Source organism: Phocoena phocoena, chromosome 3 (assembly GCF_963924675.1).
Source record: "Phocoena phocoena chromosome 3, mPhoPho1.1, whole genome shotgun sequence".
NCBI lineage: Eukaryota > Metazoa > Chordata > Mammalia > Artiodactyla > Phocoenidae > Phocoena > Phocoena phocoena.
Window position 1 is genome coordinate 110,885,270 of NC_089221.1, and position 26,077 is coordinate 110,911,346.

A 26,077-nucleotide genomic window follows, 5' to 3' on the forward strand; every position below is an offset into this window, starting at 1 on the left:
TCCCACGGGAATGACCATGGATAAAAGTGAGCTGGTACAGAAAGGCAAACTCGCCAAGCAGGCGGAGCGCCACGATGACATGGCTGCAGCCGTGAAGGCAGTCATGGAGCAGGGGCACGAGCTCTCCAATGAGGAGAGAAAACTGCTGTCTGTGGTTTACAAGAACACGGTCGGTGCCCACCGTTCTTCCTGGCGTGTCATCTCCAACATCAAACAGAAAACAGAGAGGAACGAGAAGCAGCAGCAGATGGGCAAAGAATACCGTGAGAAGATCAAGGCAGAGCTGCAGGACATCTGCAACAATGTTCTGGAGCTGTTGGACAAATACCTTATTCCCAATGCTATACAACCAGAAAGTAAGGTGTTCTACTTGAAAATGAAAGGCAATTATTTTAGATATCTTTCTGAGGTGGCATCTAGAGACAATAAACAAACCACTGTGTCAAACTCCCAGCAGGCTTACCAGGAAGCATTTGAAATTAGTAAGAAAGAAATGCAGCCTACACACCCAATTCAACTGGGCCTGGCACTTAAGTTCTCCATCTTTTACTATGAAATTCTAAACTCTCCTGAAAAGGCTTGCAGCCTGGCAAAAACGGCATTTGATGAAGCAATTGCTGAATTGGACACACTGAATGAAGAGTCTTACAAAGACAGCATCCTGATCATGCAGTTGCTTAGGGACAATCTCACTCTGTGGACGTCGGAAAACCAGGGAGACGAAGGAGATGCTGGGGAGGGAGAGAACTAATGTCTGTCATGCCCTGTGATCTCTTCAGTGTCACTCTGTACCCTCCACGTATATCCCTTTGTGCAATTAAAAAAAAAAAAGAATCGTACGTCAACTTTCAGTTTTTCACAGCCTCAGTCTAGCAAAAGTGGTCCATGGGATAAGCAGCTGGTATTTGTATCTAAAAGTCAGATTGGTCACATAAATGCCACGGCATTCTGAAGTTTTGATTTTGATTAACATTGACAGGAATACTTTGTGTTTAATTTTTTTGAAAAACAATACTGTGATTATGGAGTTTTGTAATTTAGCAGCACTCTTACTGGTAGAAAACAAAATAGACCTGAATTATGTGTAACTTTTCGGAAAGTTTAATTCAATTCAAAACAGTCACTGAAATACAGTTCCATTGTAAATTTGTACAGAAAGTTATAGAGATTATATTGTGACACTGGGACTTGGAGTGAGAAACCTCTAGCTTGGCATTCGAGTTTCATGGTAATTCACAGTGATTCTGCCTGTTCTGTTCAGGGCTTGTAGACACTTGACCCATTGGGGCTGTTGCCACTCAAAAGTTCATGACTGCGGATGGCCACAGTGTCTTCCTCTGAGGAAAGTCGAAGCCAGAAATTAACATTCTTGGTGGCAGATAACTGGGTTATGACACCATGCAAAGGTCCAGTGCTCATAAACCACACATGACTCCAACCCCTTTCCTACAGCAGCATGTTACTGACTGGCAGCTTGCGCTTCCGTAGTGGAATCTGTTTTCCCTGTAACCACGAGCTCAAGAAGGAAAAAAAAAGCCATGTATCTTACTAATGGCCTTATCTGTTTCCTGGATAACACCTCCAAAAATAATGTTCTGCAGAGACTGCCTTTCACTTGAGGAGTAAGTACTCAGTCTTTGGGTTCTTCCTAGCTCGGGGCTTTAAAATTTTGAAATCTAAACATTCTTTCCCACTGTGCTTTTTGACTATTGATTTTGGTTTTCTCTTCTCTCTCTAAATTTGTCCTTCTTCTTCCTTACATTTTCTTCTTTATGCATTTTCTTTGCCTTTTGTTCACAGTTTAGTACTAGATGAGCAGGGACAGGGGGCCTGGAGGGGGTGAGGGATGTTGGCCAGCCTTGCTACAGAGAGTTGAAAAGAGCTTCCTGCATCTCAGCTCTGTCTTCTTCCAGTTCTCAGAACGGTGGTTGCTCTTCAGTCACACCAAGATCTGACTCAAAAACGTATTTTTAAATATCCATGGTTTCTCCTTATATTGCAGCCAGACCTGATAATGCTTGTTAGCACCTGTCACCAGCTCTCCCAAGTGTATCCATCCCATCAAGCTCACAGACACGTTTCAACAAGACCCTATAATGCAGGGAAGTTGCATGAACACTGTGATGGGGAGAGTTGGGAATAGCCCGGCCTAGCAGTCTCACAGTATCCCCCTCCCTCCCCTGAACATTTCCCATAGCCATAGTGTCCATCTGTTTGTCCATCTGCTGAAATGAGAAACATTCATGCACTGATTTCAAACAAACCAAAAGGGAAAAAAAGAAAAAATCCATCTTCTTTCTAGCTGAACAAGAATGTGCAGTTAATACTTGGCACTTGAAAACACAGTAGTGAATGTAGAAGGAGCCTGTCTGTATATCTGGTAGCTCTCTCTCGCTTTTTCCTCACCAGTATTCTGCCTCACGTTTGCTTCTGTGATGGTTATATTGCCTAGCAAGCACACCTGTAGGTGTGAAAATAGTATAGCAAAAAAGAAAAAACCCTAGTTATTGATGTACTCGATCTGTGTCTTTTAAACAGTTCTAGTTTCCACCTTACACGAATAAACAGGAAAAGTGTAAAAACTCAAAAGTGAAAAAAAAAATTTTATCAGTTAAAAAAAACCATATGATCATCTCAACAGATGCAGAGAAAGCTTTGGACAAAATTCAAAACCCATTTATGATAAAAACTCTCCAGAAGTCGGCACAGAGAGAACTTACCTCAACATAATAAAGGCTATGTATAACAAACCCACAGCTAACATCATTCTCGACAGTGAAAAGCTAAAAGAATTTCCTCTAAAATCAGGAACAAGACAAGGATGTCCACTCTCCCCACTATTATTGAACATAGTTTTGGAAGTCTTAGCCACGGCAATCAGAGAAGAAAAATAAATAAAAGGAATCCAAATTGGAAAAGAAGAAGTAAAACTGTCACTGTTTGCAGATGACATGATACTATACATACAAAATCCTAAAGATGCTACCAGAAAACTACTAGAGCTCATCAATGAATTCGGTAAAGTTGCAGGATACAAAATTAATACATGGAAATCTTGCATTTCTATACACTCACAATGAAAGATCAGAAAGAGAAATTAAGGAAACAATCCCATTTACCATCACATCAAAAAGAATAAAATACCTAGGAATAAACCTACCTAAGGAGCCAACAGACCTGTACTCAGAAAACTATAGATACTGATGAAAGAAATCAAAGATGACAGAAATAGATGGAGAGATATACCATGTTCTTGAATTGGAAGAATCAATATTGTCAAAATGACTACACTACCCAAAGCAATCTACAGATTCATTGCAATCCCTATCAAATTACCAATGGCATTTTTCACAGAACTAGAACAAAATATTTTTTTAATTTGTATAGAAACACAAAAGATCCCGAATAGACAAAGCAATCCTGAGAAAAATAAATGAGCTGGAGGAATTGGGCTCCTTGACTTCAGACTATACTACAAAGCTACAGTCATCAAAACAGTATGGTACTGGCACAGAAACAGAAATACAGATCAATGGAACAGGATAGAAAGGCCAGAGATAAACCCATGCACGTATGGTCAATTAATCTATGACAAAGGAGGCAAGACTATACAATGGAGAAAAGACAGTCTCTTCAAAAAGTGGTGCTGGGAAAACTGGACAGCTACATGTAAAACAATGAAATTAGAACATTCTTCAACATCATACACAAAAATAAACTCAAAATGGATTAAAGACCTAAATGTAAAGCTGAGTACTATAAAACTCTTAGAGGAAAACATAGGCAGAACACTCTGAAATACATTGCAGCAAGATTTTTTTGGATCCACCTCCCAATGAAAATAAAAACAAAAATAAACAAATGGGACCTAATGAAACTTAAAAACTTTTGCACAGCAAAGGAAACCATAAACAAAATGAAAAGACAACTTACAGAATGGGAGAAAATATTTGCAAATGAAGCAACCAACAAGGGATTACTGTCCAAAATATACAAACAGCTCATGCAGTTCTATATCAAAGAAACAAACAACCCAACCAAAAAATGGGCTGAAGACCTAAATAGACAGTTCTCCAAAGACATACAGATGGCCAAAAAGCACATGAAACGGTGCTCAATATTGCTAATTTTTAGAGAACTGCATATCAAAACTACAATGAAGTATCACCCCACACAGGTCAGAATGGCTATCATCAGAAAGTCTACAAACAGTAGATGCTGGAGAGGGTGTGCAGAAAAGGGAACCCTCCTACACTGTTGGTGGTAATGTAAATTGGTACAGGCACTATGGAAAACAGTATGGAGATTCCTTAAAAAACTAAACATAGCTTTGTTATAAAGCAGAAACTAACACACCATTGTAAAGCAATTATACCCCAATAAAGATGTTTAAAAAATAAAAAAAATAATAATAATAAAAAAAAAAAAAAAAAAAAAAACTAAACATAGGAACTTCCCTGGCAGTCCAGTGGCTAGGACTTCACCTTCCAATGCAGAGGGTGCAGGTTCAATCCCTGGTCAGGAAGCTGGGATCCCACATGCCTCATGGCCAAAAAACCAAAACATAAAACAGAAGCAATATTGTAACAAATTCAATAAAGACGTTAAAAAGGGTCCACATCAAAAAAAAAAAAAAAACCTAAAAATAGAACTACCATACAACCCAGTGATCCCATTCCTGGGCATATATCCAGAGAAAACCATCATTCGAAAAGATATATGCACCCCAATGTTAACTGCAGCACCATTTACAATAGTCAAGACATGGAAGCAATCTAAATGTCCATCAACAGAGGAATGGATAAAAAAGATGGGGTACATATATACAATGGAATATTACTCAGCCATAAAAAAGAATGAAACAATGCCATTTGCAGCAACAAAGATGGACCTAGAGATTATCATACTAAGTGAAGTCAGAGAAAGACAAATATCATATGATATCACTTCTATGTGGAATCTAAAAAAAAATTATACAAATGAACTTATTTACAAAACAGGAACAGACTCACAGACTTCAGAAACAAACTTATGGTTACCAAAGGGGAAACATGGTGAGGAGGGATAAATTAGGAGTTTGGGATTAACATATACATATACTATATATATAAAATAGATAATCAACAAGGACATACTGTATAGCACAGGGAGCTCTACGCAATATTCTGTAATAATCTATATGGGAAAAGAATCTGAAACAGAATGGATATATGTATATGTATAACTGAATCACTTTGCTGTACACCTGAAACTAACACAACATTGTAAATCAACTATACTCCAATATAAAATAAAAATTAAATGAAATTTTTTTTAATGAAAAGGTTACTAATTTACTATATTAGAGCTGAGAAAGGAGGACCAGGAATCCCCTAAAATTAAAGAATCTCATCTTATTTTCAGAGATGAGAGTTCAAATTTCTAGTTTTTAAATGCCAAACTTAAAATCTAATGCTATCATTTTGTTCAATATGAACTTCTTTTAAAATGTTAGTTTTTAAAAACTAAAAATGACCTGAGATTTTACCCAATCTCCTCGTTTCCAAACTATATATTTAAAATGGCAGAAGGTCCACCAAAAAACCTACATGTGGATATTTATAGCAGCTTTATTCATAAGTGCCAAAACTTGGAAGCAACCAAGATGTCCTTCAGTAGGCAGGTTAACAGATAAACAGTTCATAAGGACAATGGAATATTATTCACTGGTAAAAAGAGATGAGTTAACAAACCATGAAAAGGCATGGAGGAAACCTAAGTGCATGTTACTAAGTGAAAGTTATCTATCTGAAAAGGCAACATACTATATAGAGTGAAACAATTTTGTATGATACTACAATGGTGGATACATGTCATTATATATTTGTCCAAACCCACAGAATGTACAAAACCTAGAGTGAACCCTAATGTAAACTATGGGCTCTGGATGATAATGATGTGTCAATACAGGGTCATCAATTTTAACAAATGTAACCATTATGGTGCAGGATGTTGACAGTGGAGGAGGTTGTGCATTCTGGGGACTAGGGATATATGGGAACTCTCTGTACTTTGCTCAATTTTACTGTGAACATAAAATTGCGCTAAAAATAGTTTATTAATTAAATAAAACTTTTTCAAATGGTAGAAGGATTATGTACTTATAATTTACAGTCCAAACAGTTACAGCTAAACTACATTTGAATAATGCACAGTAAACTGCATTATATATTACAGAATTCTATGGGACTTCCCTGGTGGTCCAGTGGTTAAGATTCCATGCTCCCAATGCAGGGCACGGGTTTGATCCCTGGTCAGGGAACTAATATCCCACGCGCAGCACAGCACAGCCAAATAAATAAATAAACAAACAAACAAATATGGAATAGAACAAACAATCCAGAAATAAGCCCACACATTTGTGGTCAGTTGAATTTTGACAAAAGCACCTAGTTAATTCAATAAGGAAAGAACAGTCTTCTCAACAAATGGTGCTGGAACAACTGGATATCCATAGGCAACAAGGGAAAAAGAGGGGGCAGAGGGTAGAAAAAAAGAAAAAAACTCAGACCCTCACCTCACACCATATATAACAATTAACTCAAAATGGACCAGAGACTTAAATGTAAGACCTAAAATGTTTACAACTTCTAGATAAAAACATAAGAGAAAATCTTTGTGGTCTTGGATTTGGAAAAAATTTCTGAGCTATGTCACCAAAAGCATGTGATAAAAGAAAACTTGATAGCTGAACTTAATCAAAATACAAAACTTTTCCCTTCAAAAAAACACCACTAAGAAAATGAAAAGACAAGCCACAGACTGGGAAAAATATTTTCTGATCACAGATTATGAATCCAGAATATATAAAGAGCATGACTCAATAATAAGAACACAGGCAACGAATTTTTTAAATGGGTAAGATATTTTAAGAGATATTTTTACCAAGAAGACATACAAATGTCCAATAAGTACCCAAACAGATGTTCAATGTTGTTAATCACTAGGGAAATACAAGTTAAAACAATGAGATACCACTACAGACCCTGTAGAATAGCTATAATTAAAAAGAACGAGAGTCTAAATGTTGGTGAAGATGTGAAGAAACTCTCACATCTCATACCATACTGCTGGGAAAAAAGTAGTACAATCTGTGGAAAACAGATTTCCACTGTGGAAAACGGTTTTGCAGTTTCTTAAAAAGATAAACATACATTAACCATAAGACCCAGCAATTTCACTCCTACGTATCTATCCAAGAGAAACTTTGAAACATATCTGCACAATGACTTATAAAAGAATGTTCCTGGGACTTCCCTGGTGGCCCAGTGGTTAAGAATCAGTCTTGCAATGCAGCGGATGCTGGTTCGATCCCTGGTTGGGGAACTAAGATCCTTCATGCTGTGGGGCAACTAAGCCCAACGCACCACAACTACTGAGCCCACGTGCCACAATCAGAAAGCCCACGCACCACAACTAATGAGCCCACGTGCTCTGGAGCCCACATGCCACAACTAGAGAGAAGTCCGTGCACCACAAAGAGCCTGTGTGCCGCAACTAAGACCCGACAGAGCCAAAAATTAAATACATATTTTAAAGAAAAGAATGTTCCTAACAGCATTATTCTTAATAGCCAAAAAACTGCAATCATTCAAATTCCCATCAAAGATCATAAAAAGTAGTATATTCATACCATGGAATACAACTCAACAATAAAAAGGAACTACTGATACATACAACAACATGGATGACCCTCAAAAATATTACACTAAGTCAAAGAAAACAGATAAAGACAAAATAGTGTCTGATCTGATTTATATGAAATTTTGAGGAAAGGCAAAACTGTAGACAGAAAGCAGGTCCATGGTTGCCTGGGGGTGGGACTGTAAATGGACATAAAAGAACTTGTGGGGGTGATAAAACTGATGTTTTCACAACTGTATGTATTTACTAAAACTTAAACTGTACAATTCGATTGCACAATTACAATGGGTGAATTCACTGGGTATTATTAATAGCTTGATAAAAGTTGTTTAAAAGTAAACTACAGGGGAGAGGAGTCAAGATGGTGGTGTGGGAAGACACAGAGTTAGCATCTCCCCACAACTAATGAGCCTGCTGGCCGCTGGTGGAGGACTCTGACACCCAAGGAGGCAGGAGGAACCCCAAAGTGAACCGGTAGGACGTACAGGGACCAAAACGGGGAGAAGTGGAGGCAAGACAACATCAGCACCCCTGAGGCCATGGAGATCAGGAGAGGCAAGTGGGAGGCGCCCTCTGGGAGGAGCATAAAAGGAGCAGAAGGCGACTGCCCCGCCCACTTGGGCATAGGGAGCCTGCTGAGCTCCCAGGCCAGTCCCCTCCAATCCAAAGCCCCCTCCAGGCTGCATGGGTCCTGGTGGCATAGGAGGGAGGCCAGGGAGATCAGGAGAGGCAGGTGGGAGAGGCCCTCCCAGAACACAGACTGAGAAGCAGGAGAGGAGAGGAGGGTGTTTGCCCCACCGACTCGAGCCCAGGAAGCCTGCTAGGCTCCCAGGTGAGGTCCCCTGCCCTCTAAGACCAGGATGGGGGGCACGCCCGGCCCCCTTCTGTTCCTTGAGCCTAAGCCCCACCCCCACACAGCCCTCAGGGCCTTTTCCAGCCCCATAGGTCCTGAGCACTGGCCCTGCCCACCACCCAAACCTCACCCTTGATAGGCCCCACTCTCCACAGCCAAGTCCTTCTCCCTCCCCGTTTTTTTTAATTTTCTTTCTTTCCTTTTTCAGTATTGTGGTACTGAGTTACCTTCTGGTTGTTGATTCATCTATATTTTTATTTTTATATTCTTTCTAACATATCTGTTAGTTTCCTAGTCTAATTTTATGTTTTACTTTGTTATTTTTCTCTTAGAAAAAAAAATTTTTTTAGCCACCCACGTGGTTTGCAGGATCTTGATTTGCAAGCCTGGGGTCAGGGGGAAGCTCCTGTGGTAGGAGCTCCAAGTCCGAACCACTAGACTAACAGAGAACCTCAGACCCCAGGAAATGTTCATCAGAGTGAGGTCTCACAGAGCTCCTCATCTCAGCACCAAGACCCAGCTCTACCCAATAGCCTACAAACTACAGTGTGGGAAGCCTCAGGCCAAACAACCTGTAAAACAGGAACACAATCCCCTCTTTAAAAAAAAAAAAAAAATGAGATGGCAAAAAATATGTCACAGATGAAGGAGCAAGGTAAAAACCTACAAGACCAAATAAATGAAGAGGAAATAGGCAATCTACCTGAAAAAGAATTCAGAGTAATGATAGTAAAGATGATCCAGAATCTCAGAAATAGAATGGAGGCACAGATTGAGAAAATACAAGAAATGTTTAACAAAGATCTAGAAGAATTAAAGAACAAACAGAGATGAACAACACAATAACTGAAATGAAAAATACACTAGAAGGAATCAATAACAGAGGCAGAAGAACGAATAAGTGAGGTGGAAGACAAAATGATAGAAATAACTGCCAAGGAGCAGAATAAAGAAAAAAGAATGAAAAGAATTGAAGGCAATCTCAGAGACTTCTGGGACAACACTAAACACACCAACATTCGAATTATACGGGTCCCAGAAGAAGAAGAGAAAAAGAAATGGGCTGAGAAAATATTTGAAGAGATTATAGTGGAAAACTTCCCTAACATGGGAAAGGAAATAGTCACCCAAGTCCAGGAAGCACAGAAAGTCCCATACAGGATAAACCCTAGAAGAAACACACCAAGACACATATTAATCAAACTAATAAAAATTAAATTCAAAGAAAAAATATTAAAAGCAGCGAGGAAAAGACAAAAAATAACATAAAATGGAATCCCCATAAGGTTATCGGCTGATTTTTTCAGCAGAAACTCTGCAGGCCAGAAGGGAGTGGCAGGATATACTTAAAGTGATGAAAGAGAAAAACCTACAACCAAGATTACTCTACCCAGCAAGGATCTCATTCAGATTTGATGGAGAAATCAAAAGCTTTTCAGACAAACAAAAGCTAAGAGAATTCAGCATCACCAAACCAACTTTACAACAAATGCTAAAAAAGATTCTCTAAGTGGGAAACACAAGAGAAGAAAAAGACCAACAAAAACAAACCCAAAACAATTAAGAAAATCGTAATAGGAACATATATATCAATAGTAATCTTAAATGTAAGTGGATTAAATGCCCCAACCAAAAGACATACACTGGCTGAATGGATACAACAACAAGTCCCATATATACGCTGTATACAAGAGACCCACTTCAGACCTAGGGACACAAACAGACTGAAAGTGAAGGGATGGAAAAAGATATTCCATGCAAATGGAAATCAAAAGAAAGCTAGAGTAGCAATACTCAGATAAAATAGACTTTAAAATAAAGACTGTTAAAAGAGATAAGGAGGGACACTACATAATGATCAAAGGATCAATCCAAGAAGAAGATATAACAATTATAAATGTTTATGCACCCAACATAGGAGTATCTCAATACAAAAGGCAAATGCTAACAACCATGAAAGGAGAAATCAACAGTAACACAGTAATAGTAGGGAACTTTAACACCTTACTTGCACCAATGGACAGATCATCCAAACAGAAAATAATTAAGGAAACACAAGCTTTAAATGACACAATAGACCAGACAGATTTAAGTGATATTTACAGAACATTCCATCCAAAAACAACAGAATACACATTTTTCTCTAGTGCACATGGAACATCCTCCAGGACAGATCACATCTTGGGTCACAAATCAAGCCTTGGAAAATTTAAGAAAATTGAAATCGTATCAAGCATCTTTTCTGATCACAATGCTATGAGACTGGAAATCAATTACAAGAAAAAAACTGTAAGAAAAACAAATATATGCGGGCTAAACAGTGCACTACTAAATAACCAAGAGATCACTGAAGAAATCAAAGAAGAAATAAAAAAATACATAGAAACAAATGACAACAAAAACATGACAACCCAAAACCTACGAGCGCAGCAAAAGCAGTTCTAAGAGGGAAGTTTACAGCAATTCAATCTCACCTCAAGAAACAAGAAAAATCTCAAATAAACAATCTAACCCTACACTTCAATCAACTAGAGAAAGAAGAACAAAGAAAACCCAAAGTCAGTAGAAAGAAAGAAATCATAAAGATCAGAGCAGAAATAAATGAAACAGAAATAAAGAAAACAATAGCAAAGATCAATAAAACTAAAAGATGGTTCTTTGAGAAGATAAACAAAATTGATAAACCCTTAGTCAGACTCATCAAGAAAAAAAGGGAGAGTATGCAAGTCAATAAAATTAGAAATGAAAACGGAGAAATCACAACTGACACTGCAGAAATACAAAGGATTATAAGAGACTACTACAAACAACTACATGCCAATAAAATGGACAACCACAAAGAAATGAACAAATTCTTGGAAAGGTACAATTTTCCAAGACTGAACCAGGAAGAATTAGAAAATATAAACAGACATATCACAAGAAATGAAACTGAAACGGTAATTAAAAAGCTTCCAACCAACAAAAGTCCAGGACCAGATGGCTTCACAGGAGAATTCTATCAAACACTGAGAGAAGAGCTAAAACCCATTCTTCTCAAACTCTTCCAAAAAATTGCAGAGGGAGAAACACTCCCAAATTCATTCTACAAAGCCACCATCACCCTGATACTAAAATCAGAAAAAGATGTCACAAAAACAGAAAATTATAGACCAGTATCACTGATAAACATAGATGCAAAAATCCTGAACAAAATACTAGCAAACATAATCCAACAGCACATTAAAAGGATCATACACCATGATCAAGTGGGATTTAACCCAGGGAAGCAAGGATTCTTCAATACATGCAAATCAACCAATGTCATACACCACGTTAACAAATTAAGGAATAAAAACCATATGGTCATCTCAATAGATGCAGAAAAAGCTTCTGACAAAATTCAACACCAATTTATGATAAAAACTCTCCAGAAAATGGGCATACAGGGAACCTACCTCAACATAATAAAGGTCATATATGACAAACCCACAGCAAGCATCATACTCAATGGTGAAAAACTGAAAGAATTTCCACTAGGATCAGGAAGAAAACAAGGATGTCCACTCTCGCCACTCTTATCCAACACAGTTTTGGAAGTCCTAGCCACAGCAATCAGAGAAGAAAAAGAAATAAAAGGAATACAAATTGGAAAAGAAGTAAAACTGTCACTATTTGCTGATGACATGATACTATACATAGAAAATCCTAAAAATGCCACCAGAAAACTACTAGAACTAATCAATGAATTTGGTAAGGTTGCAGGATACAAAATTAATGCACAGAAATCTCTGGCATTCCTATACACCAACAGCGAAAAATCAAAAAGAGAAATTAAGGAAACACTCCCATTTATCACTCCAACAAAAAGAATAAAATACCTAGGAATAAACCCACATAAGGAGGCGAAAGACTTGTACTCAGAAAACTATAAAACACTGATGAAAGAAATCAAAGATGACATAAACAGATGCAGGAATATACCATGTTCTTCGATTGGAAGAATCAATATTGTGAAAGTGGCTATACTACCCAAAGCAATCTACAGATTCAATGAAATCCCTATCAAACTACCAATGGCATTCTTCACAGAATTAGAACAAAAAATCTTACAATTTGTATGGAAACACAAAAGACCCCAAATAGCCAAAGCAATCTTGAGAAAGAAAAATGGAGCTGGAGGAATCAGACTCCCTGACTTCAAACTATACGATAAAGGTAGAGTAATCAAGACAGTATGGTACTGGCAGGAAAACAGAAATATAGATCAATGGTACAGGACAGAATGCCCAGACATAAACCCACACATATATGGTCACCTAATTTACGACAAAGGTGGCAAGAACATACAAGGGAGAAAAGACAGCTGCTTCAATAAGTTGTGCTGGGAAAATTAGACAGCTACATGTAAAAGAATGAAATTAGAAAAACTTCTACTGGAGAGGGGAAAGATGGGGGAAGAGTAAGACGCAGAGATCACCTTCCTCCCCACAGATACACCAGAAATACATCTACACGTGGAACAACTCCTACAGAACACCTACTGAACACTGGCAGAAGACCTCAGACCTCCCGAAAGGCAAGAAACTCCCCACGTACCTGTATAGGGCAAAAGACAAAAGAATAAACAGAGACAAAAGAATAGGGATGGACCTGCACCAATGGAAGGGAGCTGTGAAGGAGGAAAGGTATCCACACACTAGGAAGCCCCTTCGCAGACGGAGACTGCGGGTGGCAGACGGGGGAAGCTTCAGAGACGGGGAGGAGAGCACAGCAACAGGGGTGCAGAGGGCAAAGCGCAGAGATTCCTGCAAAGAGGATCGATGCCAACGGGCACTCACCAGCCCGAGAGGCTTGTCTGCTCACCCGCTGGGGTGGACGGGTTTGGGAGCTGAGGTTCGGGCTTCGGTTGAAGTGCAGGGAAAGGACTGGGGTTGGCGCCGTGAACACAGCATGCAGGGGCTTAGTGCATCACGGCTAGCCGGGAGGGAGTCTGGGGAAAAGTCTGGACCTGCCGAAGAGGCAAGAGACTTTTTCTTCCCTCTTGTTTCCTGGTGCACGAGGCGAGGCGATTAGGTGTGCTGCTTAAAGGAGCTCCAGAGACGGGCGCAAGCCGCGGCTAACAGCGCGGACCCCAGAGACGGGCATGAGACGCTAAGGCTGCTGCTGCTGCCATCAAGAAGCCTGTGTGCGAACACAGGTCCTATCCACACCTCCCTTCCGGGGAGCCTGTGCAGCCCGCCACTGCCACGGTCCCGGGATCCAGGGACAACTTCCCCGGGAGACCGCAAGGCGTGCCTCAGGCTGGTGCAACGTCCCGCTGGCCTCTGCCGCCTCAGGCTCGCTCCACATCCACATCCTTCCCTCCCCCCTCCCCCCTGCGCCCCCCCGCCCCGCCCCCGGCCTGAGTGAGCCAGAGCCCCCGAGTCAGCTGCTCCTTTACCCCGTCCTGTCTGAGTGAAGAACAGACGCCCTCCTGCGACCTACAAGCAGAGGCAGGGCCAAATCCAAAGCTGAGCCACGGCAGCTGTGAGAACAAAGAAAAGAAAGGGAAATCTCTCCTAGCAGGCTCAGGAGCAGTGGATTAAATCTCCACAATCAACTTGATGTACCCTGCATCTGTGGAATACATGAATAGACAATGAGTCATCCCAAATTGAGGAGGTGGACTTTGAGAGCAAGATTTATTATGTTTTCCCCCTTTTCCTCCTTTTTGTGAGTGTGTATGTGTATGCTTCTGTGTGAGATTTTGTCACAAGCTTTGCTTTCACCATTTGTCCTAGGGTTCTATCCGTCCATTTTCTTTTATTTAAAAAAATTTTTTTAATATTTATTTTAATTATTTTATTTTATCTTACTTTATTTTATTTTCTTTTAACCTCTTTCTTTCTTTCTACTTTTTCTCCCTTTTATTCTGAGCTGTGTGGATGAAAGGCTCTTGGTACTGCAGCCAGGAGTCAGTGCTGTGCCTCTGAGGTGGGAGAGCCAACTTCAGGACACTGGTCCACAAGAGACCTCCCAGCTCCACATAATATCAAACAGTGAAAATCTCCCAGAGATCTCCATCTCAACACCAGCACCCAGCTTCACTCAACGACCAGCAAGCTACAGTGCTGGACATCCTATGTGAAACAACTAGCAAAACAGGAACACAACCCCACCCATTAGCAGAGAGACTGCCTAAAATCAAAATAAGTCCACAGACACCCCAAAACACACCACCAGATGTGGACCTGCCCACTAGAGAGACAAGACCCAGCCTCATCCACCACAACACAGGCACTAGTCCCCTCCACCAGGAAGCCTACACAACCCACTGAACCAACCTTAGCCACTGGGGACAGACACCAAAAACAACGGGAACTACGAACCTGCAGCCTGCAAAAAGGAGACCCCAAGCACAGTAAGATAAGCAAAATGAGAAGACAGAAAAACACACAGCAGATGAAGGAGCAAGATAAAAACCCACCAGATGTAACAAATGAAGAGGAAATAGGCAGTCTACCTGAAAAAGAATTCAGAATAATCATAGTAAAGATGATCCAAAATCTTGGAAATAGAATAGAGAAAATGCAAGAAACATTTAACAATGACCTAGAAGAGCTAAGATGAAACAAGCAATGATGAACAACACAATAAATGAAATTAAAAATACTCTAGATGGGATCAATAGCAGAATAACTGAGGCAGAAGAACGGATAAGTGACCTGGAAGATAAAATAGTGGAAATAACTACTGCAGAGCAGAATAAAGAAAAAAGAATGAAAAGAAATGAGGACAGTCTCAGTGACCTCTGGGACAACATTAAACACACCAACATTCAAATTATAGGGGTTCCAGAAGAAGAAGAGAAAAAGAAAGGGACTGAGAAAATATTTGAAGAGATTATAGTTGAAAACTTCCCTAATATGGGAAAGGAAATAGTTAATCAAGTGCAGGAAGCACAGGGAGTCCCATACAGGATAAATCCAAGGAGAAACACGCCAAGACACATATTAATCAAACTGTCAAAAAATAAATACAAAGAAAACATATTAAAAGCAACAAGGAAAAACAACAAATAATACAAAAGGGAATCCCCATAAGGTTAACAGCTGATCTTTCAGCAGAAACTCTGCAAGCCAGAAGGGACTGGCAGGACATATTTAAAGTGATGAAGGAGAAAAACCTACAACCAAGATTACTCTACCCAGCAAGGATCTCATTCAGATTTGAAAAAGAAATTAAAACCTTTACAGACAAGCAAAAGCTGAGAGAGTTCAGCACCACCAAACCAGCTTTACAACAAATGCTAAAGGAACTTCTCTAAGCAAGAAACACAAGAGAAGGAAATGACCTACAATAACCAACCCAAAACAATTAAGAAAATGGGAATAGGAACATACATATCGATAATTACCTTAAATGTAAATGCATTAAATGCTCCCACCAAAAGACACAGAATGGCTGAATGGATACAAAAACAAGACCCATATATATGCTGTCTACAAGAAACCCACTTCAGACCTAGAGACACATAGAGACTGAAAGTAAGGGGATGGAAAAAGATATTCCATGAAAATGGAAACCAAAAGAAAGCTGGAGTAGCAATTCTCCTATCAGACAAAACACACGTTTTATTTTATTTTATTTTTGCAGTACGCGGGCCCCTCACTTTTGTAGCCTCTCCCGTTGCAGAGCACAAGCTCCAGAGGTGCAGGCCCAAGGGCCATGGCCCACGGGCACAGCTGCTCCGCAGCATGTGGGATCCTCCCAGACCGGGGCACGAACCTGTGTCCCCTGCATCAGCAGGCGGACTCTCAACCACTGTGCCAGCAGGGAAGTCCCGACGATTCGTGCCCCAGTCCAGGAGGATCCCACATGCCGTGGAGCAGCTGCACCCGTGGGCCATGGCCACTGGGCCTGCACCTCCGGATCCTGTGCTCCGCAACGGGAGAGGCCACAACAGTGAGGGGCCCGCGTACTGCAAAAAATAAATTAATTAATTAATTTAATTAAATAAAGGCTATTAGAAGAGACAAAGAAGAACACTACATAATGATCAAGGGATCGATCCAAGAAGAAGATATAACAACTGTAAATATTTATTCACCCCACATAGGAGCACCTCAATACATAAGGCAAACGCTAACAGCCATAAAAGGGGAAATCGACAGTAACACATTCATAGTAGGGGACTTTAACACCCCATTTTCACCAAAGAACAGACCATCCAAAATGAAAATAAGTAAGGAAACACAAGCTTTAAATGATACATTAAACAAGATGGACTTAATTGATATTTATAGGACATTCCATCCAAAAACAACAGAATACACATTTTTCTCAAGTGCTCATGGAACATTCTCCAGGATAGATCATATCTTGGGTCACAAATCAAGCCTTGGTAAATTTAAGAAAATTAAATGGTATCAAGTATCTTTTCCGACAACAACGCTATGAGACTAGACAACAATTACAGGAAAAGATCTGTCAAAAATACAAACACGTGGAGGCTAAACAATACACTACTTAATAACGAAGCGATCACTGAAGAAATGAAAGAGGAAATTTAAAAATATCTAGAAACAAATGACAATGGAGACACAACAACCCAAAACCTATGGAATGCAGCAAAAGCAGTTCTAAGAGGGAAATTTATAGCAATACAATCCTACCTTAAGAAACAGGAAACATCTCTAATAAACAACCTAAACTTGTACCTAAAGCAATTAGAGAAAGAAGAACAAAAAAAACCCCGAAGTTAGCAGAAGGAAAGAAATCATAAAGATCATATCAGAAATAAATGAAAAAGAAATGAAGGAAACAATAGCAAAGATCAATAACACTAAAAGCTGGTTCTTTGAGAAGATAAACAAAATTGATAAACCATTAGCCAGGCTCATCAAGAAAAAAAGGGAGAAGACTCAAATCAATAGAATTAGAAATGAAAAAGGAAAAGTAACAACTGACACTGCAGAAATACAAAAGATCATGAGAGATTACTACAAGCAACTCTATGCCAATAAAATGGACAACCTGGAAGAAATAGACATACCCTTAGAAATGCACAACCTGCCAAGACTGAATCAGGAAGAAATAGAAAATATGAACAGACCAATCACAAGCACTGAAATTGAAACTGTGATTTAAAATCTTCCAACAGGGCTTCCCTGCTAGCGCAGTGGTTGAGAGTCTGCCTGCTGATGCAGGGGACATGGGTTCGTGCCCCGGTCCAGGAAGATCCCACGTATTGCGGAGCAGCTGGGCCCGTGAGACATGGCCGCTGAGCTTGCGCGGCTGGAGCCTGTGCTCCTCAACGGGAGAGGCCACAACAGTGAAAGGCCCGCGTACCGCAAAGAAAAAAAAAAATCTTCCAACAAACAAAAGTCCAGGACCAGATGGCTTCACAGGCCAATTCTATCAAACATTTAGAGAAGAGCTAACACCTATCCTTCTCAAACTCTTCCAAAACATAGCAGAGGGAGAAACACTCCCAAACTCATTCTATGAGGCCACCATCACCCTGATACCAAAACCAGACAAGGATGTCACAAAGAAAGGAAACTACAGCCCTATATCACTGATGAACATAGATGCCAAAATCCTCACCAAAATGCTAGCAAACAGAATGCAACAGCACATTAAAAGGATCATACACCATGATCAAGTGGGGTTTATTCCAGGAATGCAAGGATTCTTCAATATACGCAAATCAATCAACGTGATACACCATTTAAGAAACTGAAGGAGCAAAACCATAGGATCATCTCAATAGATGCAGAGAAAGCTTTCAACAAAATTCAACACCCATCTATGATAAAAACCCTGCAGAAGGTAGGCATAGAGGGAACTTTCCTCAACATAATAAAGGCCATATATGACAAACCCACAGCCAACATCATCCTCAATGGTGAAAAACTGAAAGAATTTCCACTAAGCTCAGGAACAAGACAAGGTTGCTCACTCTCACCAATCTTATGCAACACAGTTTTGGAAGTTTTAGCCACAGCAATCAGAGAAGAAAAGGAAATAAAAGGAATCCAAGTCAGAAAAGAAGAAGTAAAGCTGTCACTGTTTGCAGATGATGTGATACTATACACAGAGAATCCTAAAGATGCTACCAGAAAACTACTAGAGCTAATCAATGAATTTGGTAAAGTAGCAGGATACAACATTAATGCACAGAAATCTCTGGCATTCCTATACACTAATGATGAAAAATCTGAAAGTGAAATCAAGAAAACGCTCCCATTTACCATTGCGACAAAAGAATAAAATATCTAGGAAAAAACCTACCTAAGGAGACAAAAGACCTGTATAAGACACTGATAAAAGAAATTAAAGATGATACAAATAGATGGAGAGATATACCATGTTCTTGGAATGGAAGAATCAACATTGTAAAAATGACTATACTACCCAAAGCAATCTACAGATTCAATGCAATCCCTATCAAACTACCACTGGCATTTTTCACAGAACTAGAACAAAAAAATTCACAATTTGTATGGAGACACAAAAGACCCCGAATAGCCAAAGCAATCTTGAGAACGAAAAACGCAGCTGGAGGAATCAGGCTCCCTGACTTCAGACTATACTACAAAGCTACAGTAATCAAGACAGTATGGTACTGGCACAAAAACAGAATTACAGATCAATGGAACAGGACAGAAAGCCCAGAGATAAACCCATGCACATATGGTCACCTTATCTTTGATAAAGGCAGCAAGAATGTACAGTGGAGAAAGGACAGCATCTTCAATAAGTGGTGCTGGGAAAACTGGACAGGTACATGTAAAAGTATGAGATTAGAACACTCCCTAACACCATATACAAAAATAAGCTCAAAATGGATTAAAGACCTAAATGTAAGGCCAGAAACTATCAAACTCTTAGAGGAAAACGTAGGCAGAACACTTTATGATATAAATCACAGCAAGATCCTTTTTGACCCATCTCCTACAGAAATGGAAATAAAAACAAAAATAAACAAATGAGACCTAATGAAACTTAAAAGCTTTTGCACAGCAAAAGAAACCATAAAGAAGACCAAAAGACAACCCTCAGAATGGGAGAAAATATTTGCAAATGAAGCAACTGATAAAGGATTAATCTCCAAAATTTACAAGCAGCTCATGCAGCTCAATAACATAAAAACAAACAACCCAATCAAAAAATGGGCAGAACACCTAAATAGACATTTCTCCAAAGAAGATATACAGATTGCCAACAAACACATGAAAGAATGCTCAACATCATTAATCATTAGAGAAATGCAAATCAAAACTACAATGAGATATCATCTCACACCAGTCAGAATGCCCATCATCAAAAAATCTACAAACAAGAAATGCTGGAGAGGGTGTGGAGAAAAGGAAACACTCTTGCACTGTTGGTGGGAATGTAAATTGATACAGCCACTATGGAGAACACAATGGAGGTTCCTTAAAAAACTACAAATAGAACTACCATACGACCCAGCAATCCCACTACTGGGCATATACCCTGAGAAAACCATAATTCAAAAAGAGTCATGTACCAAAATGTTCACTGCAGCTCTATTTACAATAGCCAGGACATGGAAGCAACCTAAGTGTCCATCAACAGATGAATAAAGAAGATGTGGCACATATATACAATGGAATATTACTCAGCCATAAAAAGAAACGAACTTGAGTTATTTGTAGTGAGGTGGATGGACCTAGAGTCTGTCATACAGAGTGAAGTAAGCCAGAAAGAGAAAGACAAATACCATATGCTAACACATATATATGGAATCTGAGAAAAAATGTCATGAAGAACCTAGGGGTAAGACAGGAATAAAGACACAGATCTACTAGAGAATGGACTTCAGGATATGGGGAGGGGGAAGGGTAAGCTGTGACAAAGTGAGAGAGTGGCAGGGACACATATACACTACCAAATGTAAAATAGATAGCTAGTGGGAAGCAGCCGCATAGCACAGGGAGATCAGCTCGGTGCTCTGTGACCACCTAGATGGGTGGGATAGGGAGGGTGGGAGGTAGGGAGACGCAAGAGGGAAGAGACATGGGAACATATGTATATGTATAACTGATTCACTTTGTTATGAAGCAGAAACAAACACACCATTGTAAAGCAATTATACTCCAATAAAGATGTAAAAAAAAATTAAACTTCTAGATTTCTCAATCAAAAAAAGTAAAAAAAATAAAAAATAGAAGAATGAAATTAGAACACTACCTAACACCATACACAAAAATAAACTCCAAATGGATTAAATACTTAAATGTAAGAACAGACACTATAAAACTTTTAGAGGAAAACACAGGAAAACCACTCTTTGACATAAACCACAGCAAGATCTTTTTGGACCCACTTCCTAGAGTAACAAATAAAAACAAAAATAAACAAATGGAACGTAATTAAACTTAAAAGCTTTTGCACAGAAAAGGAAACCATAAAGAAGACCAAAAGACAACCCTCAGAATGGGAGAAAATATTTGCAAATGAAACAACAAATGATTAATCTCCAAAATATACAAACAGCTCATGGAGCTCAATATCAAGAAAATAAACAATCCAGTTAAAAAATGGGCAGAAGACCCAATAGACATTTCAACAAGGAAGACATACAGATGGCCAAGAGGCACATTAAAAGATGCTCAACATCACTAATTATTAGAGAAATGCAAATCAAAACTACAATGAGGTATCACCTCACGCCAGTCAGAATGGCCATTATCAAAAAAACTAGAAACAATGAATGCTGTAAAGGGTGTGGTGAAAAGGGAACCCTCCTACACTGTTGGTGGGAATGTAAATTGATACAACCACTATGGAAAACAGTATGGAGGTTTGTCAAAAAACTAAAAATAGAACTACCATATGACCCAGCAATCCCACTACTGGGCACATACCCTGAGAGAATCATAATTCAAGAAGATACATGGACCACAATGTTCAGTGCAGCACTATTTACAATATCCAGGACATGGAATCAACCTAAATGTCCATCGACCAATGAATGGAAAAAGACGATGTGGCACATATATACAATGGAATATTGCTCAGCTATAAAAAGAAATGAAATTGAGTTTTTTGTTGTGAGGTGGATCACTAGTCTGTCATACAGAGTGAAGTAAGTCAGAAAGAGAAAAATAAATACCATATGCTAATGCATATATATGGAATCTAAAAAAAAAAAATGGTAGTGATGAACCTACTTGCAGGGCAGGAATAAAGAGGTAGACATAGAGAATGGACTTGATGACATGGGGTGGGAGGGTGAAGCTGGGGCGAAGTGAGAGTGGCATCGACGTATATACACTACGAAATGTAAAACAGTTGGCTGGTGCGAAGTAGCAGCATAGCACACGGAGATCAGCTCTGTGCTTGGCAATGACCTAGAGGGGTGAGGCAGGGAGGATGGGAAGGAGGCTCAAGAGGGAGGAGGGGCTTCCCTGGTGGTGCAGTGGTTGAGAGTCCACCTGCCGATGCAGGGGACACAAGTTCGTGCCCTGGTCCGGGAAGATCCCACATGCCGCGGAGCGGCTTGGCCCGTGAGCCATGGCCACTGAGCCTGCGCGTCCGGAGCCTGTGCTCCTCAATGGGAGAGGTCACAACAGTGAGAGGCCCGTGCACCGGAAAAAAAAAAAAGAGGGAGGGGATCCGGGGACATGTGTATGTATATGGCAGATTCCCTTTCTTGTGCAACAGAAGCTAACACGGTATTGTGAAGCAATTATGCTCCAATAAAGATCTATTTTTTAAAAAAGTAAACTATATAAAGTACTCACCATTGTAGCCTTCAAGAACAGAATCAATAATAGGTCTGGCAGTTAAGTTATAAACATCTAGTTGTTTACTCTCTGGTCCAAAAACAGTATCAAAAGTAAACGTCTTTGGAGGTTCATTGGAAGAATCAGTCTTATGTACAGTGATAGTTCCCCTCATCTCATCCACACTGACAGCCTGCTTGTAGCACATTGATTTCTCTCTGTCATTGAGGGGCCGGCACCTAACCACCACCTTCACATTATCGCAGCTTTCCGGCTTCTCTGATTTATTGATCTGGTGGAGAAAATATTTACAAACAACGAAAAGAACATTTACTTTTACCTTCAACAGATTAAATTTAAATTTTGAAAAAGGCTACTTTGCAATCCTAGTGCCTTGCATATGTTAAGCACTTCATAAACAGTTGCGAAATGAAATTAAAGATCTTACAGATATATAGAAAAAGCTTATTTAAAAAGATATGAAAATAGTTTCTTTTACAATACAAATGAGGGGAGAGGAAATCTTATTTACATTTACAGTTAATGCTATTCAGGCAGAAAATGAGAGAGTGTATTAGAGACTTGTCTTTCTGCACAAAGTCCCTGACTTGCTCTGAGTTTCCTGCCTGTAGGAAAACACGTGTGAATATGGTTGATAACTTTAATCAAGAATCTAGTAATAGGTCCTCTGCTCCCCCTGAGACTTTTAGTTTTATTGATATTTTCTACAATGCATTAGTAAAAAAATTTTTTATCAAATAATATATCCAGGGCTTCCCAGGTGGCACAGTGGTTAAGAATCTGCCTGCCAATGCAGGGGACACGGGTTCGAGCCCTGGTCCGGGAAGATCCTACATGCCGAGGAGCAACTAAGCCCGTGTGCTACAACTGAGCCTGTGCTCTAGAGCCTGAGAGCCACAACTACTAAAGCCCTCGAGCCTAGAGCCCGTGCTCCACAACAAGAGAAGCCACTGCAATGAGAAGCCTGCTCAACCCAACGAAGACCCAATGCAGCCAAAAAGTAAAAATAAATTAATTAATTAAAAATATATATATATATCCTCATATAGTCTACTTTTTCTATAGAAGACAAGTGAAAGACAGAAAAGAAAGCCCAGTGGCAGAAAAATGTTTTAGCTTGACTCTAACCTTATGAACTTTTGTAAAGTTTCAAATTTTGAAATTTTATGATTAAGAATCTATATTAAAATACAATTATTAAAGTGAAGAAGTTCAACAGTTTGGTTGAACAGATATTAAATTCCTACTGTTTCAGATACTCTTCTAAGCATTAGAGAAACAAACGTGAGCCACTGTCATTGACAAGGAACAGATTATATCAATTCAACACACTTCTTTCCATCTCTACTTTCAGCACCTTATTCTAGGTCACCATTATCTCGCCCCGAATTATAAGAGACTCCTACCTGTACTACTGTATCTAATTAGGTTCCCCTATAGTCTGTTCTCTACTTGGCAGTCAGTTTCAACACAAATCTAATTATGTCACTCTCCTACTTAAAACTCCTCAATGGTTTCCCACAGATCCTGGGATGAAGATCGAAATCCTTCAGGGGGTGTGTAAGATCTGGTTCTGGCCCATGTCTACTTCTCCAGTTTTATTTCACAAGCTTGGCTTTCTTAGCCACAGCCACACTGGCTTTCTTTTAGGCCTTTTCTTGTCACCATGATCCCTCTCACCACACTCCTTCCCAGGTGCTGTTCCTTATGCCTAGAACATCCCCCACCCTCCTCTTCACTTACCCTGCAGACCTCAGCTCAATAGCCCCTTCATCTGGGAAGACTTCCCTGATTAGGTCAAATCCTTGTATAGGCCCTGATAGCACCCTTCAATCTCCTTCTCCATCGGTTACAATTTTACTTTTTTTTTTTTTTTTTTTTGGCTCCTTATTTGATTAATGTCTGTGTCTCTATTTAACCCATAAGTTCCAAACTGGTAGTCAGTCAAGGGGCTGAATTCAGCCCACAAATGTCTTTTGCTTGGCTATTATTTAAAAATCTTTTGAATTAGTTGCTAAAAATTAAAACTTGAGCAATTTCACAAAAATAACAATTTCTAGATTCTCTTGGAAAAAACAGATGATCTGACATCTGTAGGTCAGCACTCCTACATGGCAACACTTAATTCACCAGAATCTATTTGTATCTATTGTATGCCACCCATCCACTTCATTCATTAATGTTAAGTGTCTTTGTCCCTGTATGTATGTATGGTTTTCACCTCCACCCTAGAAGGCAAGGGTCTCTCTTCTCAAGTTCAAGGACCTGGCTGGTTTTGCTCAATATTGTATCTCCAGTGCCTAGCATGGGGCTGGTGCCCAATAACTGTTGAATGAATTGATAAATAGAAAGCAACAAGTAACAAATATTAAGCATTTAATGCTAAAAGTCAAGCACTGTCCTTCAAGTCTCCTGCACATTCTTATCTCATCCTGATAACCCCAGAAGGAAAAGTTTAATTACATAGGAACGAAGGGCCCACAAAGATTAAATAATTATCCAAGGCTTTGCAACCAGTAAATAACCAGCCACTGCTCAAGTGTTCTTCATTACCCTATAATGGACTTACTATGCCTCCTTATTAGGTGCACGATAACAGTCTGTGAAACCCTACAAGACAAACATACCGCCACCCACCACTCACTCCCCTCACGTAAATAGCCGGCCGCAGCTCAAGTGTTCTCCATGACCCTATATTGGACTTACGATGGCCCCTTATTAAGTGCAAGTTAACAGTCTGTGAAACCCTACAAGACAAACATACCGCCACCCACCACTCACTCTCCTCACACACAAAGACACCTACGGGTTACATTCTGCACTGTAAGCTAGAGCGCTACGAGAGGAATGACAGCTCGAGTCAGCAGCCTGGGGTAGAGGCAGACTGCCCGTGCTTTGCTGCCTTCCAGAGCTTGGCTCCTCGGCGTAGAGACCCCACGGGGTGCGAGGCATCAAAACCCGACCCTCCGCGGTTGCTCCTAGAGGCCCTACCCAGCGGACAGGGCTGGGAGCGAGAGCGCATCCTCTGGCACAGTGCCTTTATGTCAAGCAGCCCAGGCCTTGCGGGATGCAGCAGCAACGAAGACCGCAAGGCCTGCCGCGCGCCCCTCCCAGGGTCGGCTGGACCCCCCCAGTCCAGGGCCCACCCGCCTGGCTCCCCAACCGCTTCGCCCGCCCGGCACTGCCCTGCCCTGCCCCGCCCCACCCCGGCCTCCCGCCTGCTCTGCGCCTCCATGGTAACGGCCGCGCCACCCGGCCAGGCCGCAGGGATGAGGAGAAACCTCAGCGGCTGAGTGACCCTACTCACCGGCATCGTTGCTTCCTCCCGTGCTCGGCGGACGTCCCCACCCGGGGTGCAGTCCAATGACGCCGGGTTCGCAGGAGAGGCGGGTCAGAGATTATCGAAACACCGCCCGAGCGCTCCCGAGACTGCGGCTCCTCTGGAGAGAGCGCGCTGTGCGCAGGCGCATTCCGAGCTCGCCCCGCCCCATCCCCTTGCCCGAGGCGTCTTCGGTCTCTGGCATTGCGCCTGCGCCGAGACTTTCGTGGTCCGTCTCCTAGGACGCCAGACTGAGGCTGCGCGTGCGCAATGCCGCCATTCCACTGTGTTGGAAATCTGGCCTGATTCTGAGCTGGGAGACCTGCCTACCACCGCGGCGTGGGGAGGAGGAGGCAATCCTAGACGGCAACGCCCATCTTCTAGCACTTGCAATACTCCGAATATTAAAAACAACGATAGCAATTGTACATTGTGTCCCCTTTGAAGAGCCAAAAACTTTACATACATTATTGCGCTTGA

General features: G+C 40.5%; 2 protein-coding genes across 3 annotated transcripts in view; one reads left to right on the forward strand and one right to left on the reverse strand.

The window, feature by feature from the left end:
* Window positions 1–25,747, reverse strand: part of KIF3A (kinesin family member 3A) — a 75,274-nt gene extending 49,527 nt beyond the window's left edge. For both annotated transcript variants that reach the window (XM_065875278.1, XM_065875277.1), the window contains exons 1-2: window positions 25,586–25,747; window positions 22,276–22,549 (exon numbers count right to left, since the gene is read on the reverse strand). In XM_065875278.1, coding sequence (XP_065731350.1) covers window positions 22,276–22,549; window positions 25,586–25,591 — 280 coding nt within the window. In that variant the 5' untranslated portion in view covers window positions 25,592–25,747. The remainder of the gene's footprint in view (window positions 1–22,275; window positions 22,550–25,585) is intronic.
* Window positions 11–751, forward strand: LOC136119991 (14-3-3 protein beta/alpha-like). The gene has a single exon (XM_065873388.1). The coding sequence runs from the start codon at window positions 11–13 to the stop codon at window positions 749–751; it is 741 nt and encodes a 246-aa protein (XP_065729460.1).
* Window positions 25,748–26,077: the final 330 nt, after the last annotated feature.